The sequence below is a fragment of the Leopardus geoffroyi genome, chromosome D1 (assembly GCF_018350155.1).
Source record: "Leopardus geoffroyi isolate Oge1 chromosome D1, O.geoffroyi_Oge1_pat1.0, whole genome shotgun sequence".
In the NCBI taxonomy this organism is placed as follows: domain Eukaryota; kingdom Metazoa; phylum Chordata; class Mammalia; order Carnivora; family Felidae; genus Leopardus; species Leopardus geoffroyi.
Window position 1 is genome coordinate 60,331,291 of NC_059329.1, and position 11,328 is coordinate 60,342,618.

An 11,328-nucleotide genomic window follows, 5' to 3' on the forward strand; every position below is an offset into this window, starting at 1 on the left:
GCCGTCCTTAGTACAGAGCCCCTCCTAACTGATCTGTCTCCATTTTCCAACCTGCCTCCTTCATTCCCCATCCATCTTACACAATATTGCAAGAGTGAGAGAGCTACCTAAAATGCCAACTTCATCATGCCATTCTCTTACTACAAATCCTTCAGTGGCTCTTACTGCTTCAACATAAATTATAAACTTCTTACACGTATACTCAAAATCCTCAGTGATTTGGCCCCTACCTCACTGCCTGACATTATTTTCTACCATTTTGTGTGAAGCCCTCTTTGCTACAGTAAACTTGAATCATTATAATTTTCCTCCATAATCTATATCCTTTCAGATTTCTGTGACTTTGTTCATGTTATTCCCTCCTCACGTGACTTGACTTGGCAAAACCTTACTTCTTCTTCAAGGTTCAACTTAGGGTGGCACTTTTAGTAAATCTTTTCTGAACTTCTGGGAAGCTCTCCATGTTTCCACAGCTCATTGTGTTTAACCTTTCCTTTACATTGTCCTTATCATTTAGATATTTTGCTTAATTTTATCCTCCAGGTAGGTCCTCTAGGAGCCATGGTAGGTACTCAGTAAGGCTTATTAAATTATAGTCAACTCAGTGACTGGTTTTGAGATACATATCACATTCAGATGGTCAAAGTAGAAATGGCAGTGTTTGTTTTTCACAGCTCTTAACTATTTATAACAACCTCAGACTAAGATCTATGGTGTTCTAGAGCTGGAACAACTCTCTTACACATGATCTAATCCAGCTTCTCCCCAACATTAGATTTAAGGTGATAAGAGAGAGATCCAGAGCAGGGAAGTATTTTACTGAGATCAAATAGTAAATAGAATGTCAAAGAGTTTTAACCCATGTTTCCTGACTTTCTGACCAGGATCCTTTCCACTGCTCATCCGGTGACAAATGATCTATTCCTACCTCCCTTACTTCAACCCTTTTCACCTTTTTTGGCAAGATAGAAGTGACTGCAAATCTTATACACCAACATCTAGGTGACTTGTCCTGGGAATGGCAACCCCTAACCACACTGGTGCCAGCCACTCACTTTTCATTCTGCGGGGCATCCCTGGCCTGGAAGACCAGCACATATGGATTTCTCTTCCCTTCTTTATTTCCTACCTGGTTGCTGTCCTTGGGAATAGCCTCCTTGTCTTCATCATCATTACTGAACGCAGCCTCCATGAACCCATGTACTTCTTTCTCTGCATGCTAGCTGTGGCTGACCTCATCCTGTCCACTACCACTGTGCCCAAAGCCCTGGCCATATTCTGGTTTCATGCTGGGGAGATCTCCCTTGATGGCTGCGTCACTCAAATCTTCTTCATCCATGCCACCTTCATTGCTGAATCAGGGATTCTGTTGGCCATGGCATTTGACCGCTATGTGGCCATCTGTGACCCACTGCGATATACTACACTGCTCAGTCATGCAGTAATCATAAAGGTTGGTCTGGCTGTGGTCCTGAGAAGCTTCTCTGTGATACTCCCAGATGTGTTCCTGGTGAAGAGACTGCCTTTCTGCCATAGCAATGTGTTACCACATACCTACTGTGAGCACATGGCTGTTGCCAAGTTTGCTTGTGCTGATATTCGTGTCAATGTCTGGTATGGCTTGTCTGTTCTTCTCTCTACTGTAATGCCAGATGCCTTGCTCATCTTGGTTTCGTATACCCTCATCCTCAATGCAGTCTTCCACCTCCCTTCCCGAGGAGCTCGGCAAAAGGCTCTAGGCACATGTGGCTCCCACCTTGGGGTCATTTCCATGTTCTATTTGCCTGGCATTTTTACTGTAATTACCCAGCGGTTTGGGCATCATGTTCCCCTCCATACTCACATTCTGCTGGCCAATATCTGCACATTAGCCCCTCCCATGCTGAACCCTATCATTTATGGGGTCAAGACCAGGCAGATTCGAGAGTGTGTGGTCAGTACTCTGTCTTCACAGTAGAAACATGTTGAGTCTGTGTGACTGATCTGGTGGTATGTTCACCACTATGGTGTCTCACATTTTGTTTCCCTATTTTGTAGAAACTTATTAACTAAGGGTTCTACTGACTGTGAACAAATGGATTTATCATGACTTTGAAAGATAGATTGTCATGTTGCCTTTATAAGGTAGTGTTTAGAAAAGAGCATGAGGTTTTTTGGATATGATATCAAAAGTACAGGCAATAAAAGCAAAATAAACAAGCGGGACTACATCAAACCAAAAAGCTTCTGCACAGCAAAGAAAGCACTCAACAGAACAAATAGGCAACATATGGAATGGGAGAAAATATTTGCAAATCATTATCTGATAAAGGGTAAATAGCCAAAATATATAAGAAATCCATATAACTCAATAACAAAACTCAATAGTAAAGGAACAAATAACCTGACTTAAATATGGGAAAAGGACCTGAATAAACTTTTTTTTTTTTTTCCCAGAGAAGACATACAAATGGCCAACAGGTACGTGAAAAAGTTCTCAACATCACTAATTATCAGGGAAATGCAAATCAAAGCCACAATGAAACTTCACCTCACACCTTTTAGCATAGCTATTATCAAAAAGAGATAATATATGTTGATGAGGATGTGGAGAAAAGGGAACCCTTGTGCACTGTTGGTAGGAATGTAAATTGGTAGAGGTATTAAGGAAAATAGTGTGGAGGTTCCTCAAAAACTGAAAACTAGAACTGCCATATTGTCCAGAAATTCCACTTCTGGGTATATATATGAAGGAAATGAAATCACTATCTTGAAGAGATGTCTGTACCCCCTCATGTTCATGGCAGCATTATTTATAATAGACAAGACATGGAAACAACCTATGTGTCCACTGACAGATGAAAAAAAAATGTGGCGCGCGCGCACACACACACACACACACACACACACACACACACACTGGAATACTATTCAGTCATAAAAAGGAAATCCTGCCATCTGTGACAACATGGATGAATCCTGAGGACATTAAGCTAAGTAAAATAAGTCAGACAGAGAAAGACAAATACTATATGAGCTCACTTGTATGTGGAATCTAAAACTGAACTCATAGAAACAGAACAGTTTGATGGTTGCTAGAGATGAGTAGTGGGGGATGGGAGAAAGGGGTGAAGGTTGTCAAAGTGTACAACTTCCAGTTATACAATGAATCAGTTCTAGGAGTGTAATGTACAACATGATGACTACAGTTAATACTGTATTGCATATTTGAAAGTCTCTAAGAGAGTATATCTTAACAGTTCCTACCACACACACAGAAAAATTTAACTACATGAGGTGGTGGATGGGTTAACAAACTTTATTGTGTGGTAATCGTTTTGCAATATAAATGTGTCAAATCATTATGTTGTATACTTTAAACTTACAAAATGTTATATGTCAATTATACCTTAATAAATCTGGATGAAAAAAATGTGGTACATATATACAATGGAATATTATTCAACCATAAAAAGAAAAGCCTGCTATTTGTGGTAACAGGGATGAACCTGGAGGACACTATACCAAGTGAAATAAGCCAGATACAGAAAAACAAAGACTGTGCTCTCTTATAGGTGGGATCTAAAAACCTCAAACTTCCAGAAGCAGAGAGTAGAATGGTGGTTTCCAGGGGCACAGGGGTGGGGGAAATAGGTATTGGTTAAAGGTTACAAACTTTCAGTTATAAGTTCTGAGGATCTAATGTACAGTATGATGACTATAGTTAATATATACTGAGAGTTGATATTAAGTGTTCTCACTATACATATACAAAAGGTAACTATGTGAGGCAAGGAATCTGTCAATTAGCTTCATTGTGGTAATCATTTTACAAAATATGCATATATATTTAAGTGTACATCTTAAGTGTATGCAGTTTTTATGTCACTTATACCACAATAAAGCTGGAAAAAAATTAAATATAAATACATAGTTTCATAAAGGGGTGGGCACCACAATCTCTAAATTCCCTGATTATACCTTTATCATAGGACTGTGATAGAACTAAAAATATAAACAGGATCTTGATATGCATGACATAGAGTAAGCAGTGGATAAGTTTTTAACTTCTACCTTAGCTTATCTTTTAAAATGTAGTGCAATAATTTCTGCCTCTTCTAATTCAAAAAGAAGTTATGGAATCAAAGGAGATCACAAAAGTTAACAGGCCTTATTTGCATTTTAAAGGAAAATATTAATCATAACTGGAATTGGTGCTGGTAGAATCTTCATTTCTCAAGAGAATTTTGTGTGATCTGTGCGGTATACAGATCACTTGTTAGTAATTACCAATGGGGATAGAAATCAAGATACTATTATCTTTACCACTTAATTTCTTTCAGTGGGGACCAAAGCGATGGTAGTATGTCATCTGTGTAATAGACATCTCCAAGTATTGGAGTAACCTGATATGCCAAAGAATTCAGATTTTGAGAAATGAGAGTATTTAAGTTTATATCATTATGATAGCTTTCTCCCATAAGTATATCAATTAAAGGGAACAAATCATCATTTACATTGGTCAACTCCAAAGAGACACAGAAGCAGAAAAGTATATTTTATAATTTACCCTTAAAAAAATTTCTCTATAACCTTGACATGCAGAATCCAACCATTCCCCAGTTATATCCCTATTCACAGAGAACTGAGCTCTCCTTTTCTTCCTTCAGTTTATCAACCAAAGTATGATTAATTTTGTCAACTTATATTGATTTAGCTCTGCAATGTTGCCATCTCGCCTGAGGATTTTGTTCTCTTTATCTTTTCTTCAAAGTACCTTCTGTCCAGTGTTAAGACAGACCATTACTCATACTTACAAATAACTCATCACTAAATTTTAAGGTCGCTGATATCTTTGTACAGTATCTACATTTCATGAAGTGGATAGCAGATTTACTAAAGACTAGCAGATTTCCTGAAGGAAATGTGAGATTCTATTTTATTAAAAAAAAAATTTAATTCCAGTGTAGCTAACATACAGTGTTCCGTTAGTTTCAGGTGTACCATATAGTGATTCAACAGTTCCTTATGTTACTCGGTGCTCATCAAGGTGAGTGTGCTTTTAATCCCCTTCACCTGTCTCATCCATTCCTCCACGCACCTCCCCTCTGGTAACCATCTGTTTGTTTTCTATAGTGATGAGTCTGTCTTTTGTTTGTCTCTATTTGTTTCTTAAATTCCACATTTTAATGAAATCATATGGTATTTGTTTTTCTCTGACTGGCTTATTCCACTTATCATTATATTCTCTAGTGCTATCCATGCTGTTGCAAATGGCAAATTTTCGTTCTTTATTATGGCTGAGTAATATTCCATTATATACATATAATAAAATATACATATTCCTATATGTATACATACCACATCTTATTATCCCTTGATTTATCAATTACACTTGGGCTGCTTCCATAATTTGGCTATTGTAAATAAGCTGCAATAAATATATAGGGGTACATATATCCCATTGGATTAGTATTTTCATGTTTTTTTTGGGTAAATATCCAGTACAGCAATTACTGGATAGTAGGATAGCTCTATTTTTAATGTTTTGAGGAATCTCCATACTGTTTTCCACTGTGGATGCCCAGCTTGCTTTCCCACCAACAGTACATGAGGGTTCCTTTTTCTCCACATACTTACCAATACTTGTTTCTTGAGTTTTTGCTTTTAGCTATTCTGACAGGTGTGAGATGATATCTCATTGTGGTTTTGATTTGTATTTCCCTGATGATCAGTGATGTTGAGAATCTTTTCATATGTCTGTTGGCCATCTATGTCTTCTTTGGAGAAATGTCTCTTAATATCTTCTGCCCATTTTTAACTAGATGATTTGGGTTTTTTCTTGTGTGTGTTAAATTGTGTAAGTTTTTAATATATTTTGGATACTAATTCTTTATTGGATATGTCATTTGAAAATATCTCTTCTCATTCAGTAAGTTGTCTTTTAGTTTTAGGTTATTTCCTTTGTTAAGCAGAGCTTTTTATTTTGATGTAGCCCCAATAGTTTATTTTTGCTTTTGTTTTCCTTGCCTCAGGAGGCATACCTAGAAAAAAGTTTCTATGGCCTATGTCAATAGGTTACTGCTTGTGTCCTCCTGTAGGATATTTATGGTTTCAGGCCACACATTTAGGTCTATTAAACCATTTTGAGCTAATTTTTGTGTATGGTGAAAGGAAGTAGTCTAGTTTCATTCTTTTGCATGTTACTGTCCAGTTTTCCAATCATCATTTGTTGAAGATACGTTTTCTCATTGGATATTCATTCTTCCTTTGTCAAAGATTAATTGATAATATAATTGTGGTTTTATTTCTAGGTTTTCTATTCTAGTCCATTGATCAATGCATCTATTTTTATGTCAGTATCATACTGTTTTAATTATTACCACTTTGTAATAGAACTTGAAGTCTGGAATTGTGATGCCTCTGATTTTATTTTTCAAGATTGCTTTGGCTATTTGTGTCCTTTGTGGTTCCATACAAATTTTAGCATTGTTTGTTCTAGTTCTGTGAAAAATGCTATTTTGATTGGGATTGCATTAAATGTGTCGATTGTTCTGGGTACTATAGACATTTGAACAATATTTGTTCTAACCCATGAGCATAGAGTGTCTTTCCATTTCTTGGTGTTGTTTTGAATTTCTTTCAACAATTTTTTATAGTTTTCAGAGTACAGGTCTTTCACCTCTTTGGTTATTTTTATTCCTAGGTATTTTATTGTTTTGGTGCAATTGTAAATGGAATTGTTTTCTTAATTTCTCTTTCTGCTGCTTCATTGTTGGTGTACAGAAATGCAACAGATTTCCATGTTGATTTTGTATGGTGCAACCTTATTGAATTATCAGTTCTAGCAGGTTTTTTTTGGTGGAGTCTTTAGGGTTTTCTATACATAGTATCATGTCAGCTGCAATAGTGAAAGTTTTACTTCTTCCTTATCAATTGGGTTGCCTTTTTGTTGTCTGATTGTTGTGGCTAGAACTTCTAGTACTATGTTGAATAAAAGTGGTGAGAGTGGACATACATCTTTGTCTTGTTCCTAACCTTAGGGTAAAATCTCTCACTTTTTCCCCAGGAAGGATGATGTTAGCTGTGTTTTTTTTTTTTTTTTTTTTTTATAAGGCCTTTATTATGTTGAGATATGTTCCCTCTAAAATTATTTTGTTGAATGTTTCTATCATGAATGGAGGTTGTACTTTGTCAGATGCTTTTTCTGCATTTATTGAAATGATCATATGGTTTTAATCCTTTCTCTTGTTGATGTGATGTATCATATTGATTGATGTGTAGATACTGTAGCACCCTTGCATCCAGAGAATAAATTTAACTTGATTGTGCTAAATGCTTTTTAAAAATGTATTGTTGGATTCAGTTTGGTAATATTTTGTTGAGGATTTTTGCATTTATGCTCATCAGGGATATTGGCCTGTAGTTCTCTTTTCTTGTGGGGTTTTTATCTGGTTTTTGGCATCAGGGTAATGCTGGGCTCATTGAATGAATTTGGAAGTTTTACTTCCTCTTCTTCTTCTTCTTTTTTTTTTTTTTAAAGTTTGAGAATAGATATTGACTCTAAGTGTTTGGTAGAATTTACCTGTGAAGCCATCTGGACCTGAACTTTTGTTTGTTGAGGTTTTTTTGATTACTGATTCAGGTTCCTTGCTGGTAATCAGTATGTTCAGATTTTGTGTTTCTTCCTGCTTTAGTTTTGGTAGGTTATATGTTTCTAGTTATTTATCCATCTCTTCTAGGTTGTCTTGTTGGCATATAATTTTTCATATTGTTATAATCCTTTGTGTTTCTGTGATGTTGGTTGTTATTTCTCCTTCTTGTGATTTTATTTGAGTACTCTTTTTTTTTTTTTGAGTCTGGCTAGAGGTTTATCAATTTTGATTTTTCAAAGAACAAAGCTCCTGGTTTCTTTGATCCGTTCTATTGTGTTTGTTTGTTTCTATATCCTTTATTACTGGTTTTATTGTTGTTGTTTTTCTAGCTCCTTTAGGTGTAAGATTAGGTTGCTTATTTGAGATTTTTCTTGCTTTTGAGATGGGACTTTATTGCCATAAGTTTCCCTCAGAACTTTTGCTGTATCTCAAAGGTTTTGAGCTGTTGGGTTTTTATTTTCATTTCTCTCCTTGTAGTTTTCTATTTCTTCTTTGATTTCTTGGTTGACCTATTCATAGTTTAGTAGCATGTTATTTAACCTCCATGTATTTGTGCCCTTTCCAGATTATTTTTCTTGTGGTTGATTTCCAGTTTCATAATGTTGTGGTCAAAATAGATGGTAGGACTTTGATATTCTGAATTTGTTGAGACTTGTTTTATGGCCTAATATGTGATCTATTCTGGAGAATGTTCCATTTGCACTTGAAAAGAATGTGTATTCTGCTGTTTTAGGATGGAATGTTCTGAATATATCTGTTAAATCTATCTGGTCTAGTGAGTCATTCAAAGCCATTGTTTCTTGTTGATTTTGTTTTGTGATATGTCCCAAAATATGTTTATTTTGTCCAAATATTGCTACCTTACTTTTCTTTTTCATATCTGTTTGCATGATAAATGTTTCTCCATCCCCTCACTTTCAATTTGCATGTGTCTTTAGGTCTGGAATGGGTCTCCTGTAGGTAGCATATAGATGGGTCTTGTTTTTTTAATTCACTCTGTCACCCTATGTCTTTTTATTGGAGCATTTAGTTCATTTATATTCAAAATAATTATTAATACATATGTATTTATTGCCACTTTTTAAAACTTGTCTTGTGGTTGTTTTTGTAACTCTTCTCTGATCCTTTCTTCTCTTGCTCTCTTCTCTCATTGTTTGCTGGCTTTCTTTAGTGATATACTTGGATTCCTTTATTATTATTTTTTGCATGTTTATTACTGATTTTTGGTTTGTGTATGTAACATCTGCATATAGCAGTCTATATTAAGTTGATGGTTGCTTAAGATTGGACTCATTCTTTACTCCTCTCCCCCATGTTTTAGGTAATGGTGTCATACATTTTTTTATTTTGTGAGTCTGTTGCTGTTTTTTACAGATATACTCATTTTTACTGCTTTTGTGCTTCCTACTTTTCTTACTCTTATTTATGGTCTTTCCTTTCCTTTTAAAGAGTCCCCTTTAACATTTCTTGGAGGGCTAGTTTAGTGGTTTAGCGTTTGTTTGTCTGGGAAACTCTTTCTCCTTCTATTCTGAATGATAGCCTTGCTGGATAGAATATTCTTGGCTGCACATTTTTTCCTTTCAGCACTCTGAATTTATCATTCCACTCCTTTCTGGCCCACAAAGTTTCTGGTGAAAAATATACATATAGCCTTATGGGTTTTCTCTTGTATTTAACTGTCTTCTTTTATCTTGCTGCTTTTAAAATTGTCTCCTTATCACTACTTTTTGCCATTTTAATTACTATGTGTCCTCATGTGGACCTCCTTGGGTTGATTTTATTGGGGGACCTCTGTCCTGAATATGGATTTGTTTCCTTTTCCAGATTAGGGACATTTTTAGCTATTATTTCTTCAAATAAATTTTCTGCTCTCTTCTCTCTTTTCTTCTTCCTCTTCTGGGATCCTTATAATGCAAATGTTATTACGCTTGATGGACTCACTGAGTTCCCTAAGTCTATTCTCATTTTGCATTTTAATTTTTTCCCTATCATCTGTTCAGCTTGATTACTTTCCATTACTCTGTCCTCCGGGTCACTAATTCATTCTTCTGCTTTCTTAGCCTGCTATTTATTCCATCTAGTGCATTTAAAATTTTTATTGTGTTCTTTTCTGATTGGTTCTTTATCTCACTATTAAGGGTATCTTTGATGTTCCCCACTCTTTTCTCAAGTCCAGTATCTTTAAATCCCCTATCAGGCATATATATCTGTTTTGTTTAGGTCTCTTGCTGTGGTTTTGTCCTGTTCTTCCATTTGGGACATATTCTTCTGTCTCTTCATTTTGTCTTACTCTGTTTCTGTGTGTTAGGACAGTCAGCTATGTCTCCTTCTCTGGAAAGTAACAGCCATGTGAAGGAGAGGTCTTGTAGTACCCTGTAATGCAGTGTCCCCTGTTCACCAGAATCTGGCACTTCAGAAGTATCTCCTATGTGTGTGCATATGCCCTGCTGTTGTGTCTTAGATGCTTTTTCCTTTAGTCCAGTTGTCTCCAGTGGTTTTCTCTGCCTATCGTGGGCAGTGTTTTGTCTCTGTGGTGTTACTAGACCAGCTGGGAGCCTCCTTCATCTGGAGTTACATCATACATTTGCCAGAGATGCAGTAGCACCAAGGTGCCTTTCCTGTGTTGTTCCTGAGAAATTTTTGTTATTGGGCACGGTCTGCTGTCAGACCAGAGGTCTTCCCCCAGCCCACTGCTGGGGCACTCTTCTGACTGACATTATGTGGTTGTCTTCCCCTCAACCCAGGAAAGGAGTCACTTTGGAGTCACGTTGTCAGGCTTGTGGTCCCAGTTTGAATGGCCTCTGGCAAAGAGCATGTTGGAGGAGGTGGACTGTGCTGTGCCTACAAGGTTTGCATGCCAGCAAGAGGGGACCTGCTGCCACCTCTGAAACCAGGCTGGTCAGGGTAGGGCCCATGGTTTAACAGGGTGCACCATGGTCTGCTTGTGAAATGAGACTTGCTACCACTGCAGCTGCTGGTACCAGGTCAGTAGGAGCTGATCTGCAAAGCAGGTGGGTGAAACAAGCAATTTTAATAAGGTGTGTGCTTCTTTTCCTCAGGAGGGGGCCTGCTGCATCTGCCTCCAGGACCAAGGCTGCACAATGTGCATAATTGCGGGCTGTAGTATTGGTACGGTTTGCACTGGTCTTCTGGGGGAAGGGACAGCAGCGCTGGGACTGAGGCAAGCATGACTGGAAAGGACAGACCCACTGCTATGTGGGTGGGTGGGACTTGGTATAAGCAAGTTAGGTAATGAGTGTTGGCATCATGTTGTTTCTTGTAGATTGCCATGTTTATTCTGGGCATTGTGGGAGAGAGATGTGCCAGTGAATGGTGTCTCCTGGATGAGTCCCTCAGCATACCCTGCTCTTCAGGTACAGGCTCTGAGAGGAGTAAGTCTCCCTTCCATATGCCCCAGATGTTTTTCAAACTGCTGCTTCTATGCTGTATTTTTGAGGGCTGTTTGTCCCACTGTCTCTTTTTTTTTTTTTTTCAACGTTTATTTATTTTTGGGACAGAGAGAGACAGAGCATGAACGGGGGAGGGGCAGAGAGAGAGGGAGACACAGAATCAGAAACAGTCTCCAGGCTCTGAGCCATCAGCCCAGAGCCTGACGCGGGGCTCGAACTCACGGACCGTGAGATCACGACCTGGCTGAAGTCGGACGCTTAACCGACTGCGCCACCCAGGCGCC

At 37.6% G+C, this 11,328-nt stretch overlaps 1 protein-coding gene across 1 annotated transcript; it reads left to right on the forward strand.

Annotated features, from left to right (window-relative positions):
* The first annotated feature begins 1,018 nt into the window (after positions 1-1,018).
* LOC123602416 (olfactory receptor 52B4-like) lies at positions 1,019-1,957 on the forward strand. Its single transcript, XM_045486906.1, has one exon. The coding sequence runs from the start codon at positions 1,019-1,021 to the stop codon at positions 1,955-1,957; it is 939 nt and encodes a 312-aa protein (XP_045342862.1).
* Positions 1,958-11,328: the final 9,371 nt, after the last annotated feature.

Coding starts and splice junctions, on each gene's coding strand:
- LOC123602416 (XM_045486906.1), top strand. CDS start 1,019: ATGGCAACCCCTAACCACACTGGTGCCAGCCACTCACTTTTCATTCTG.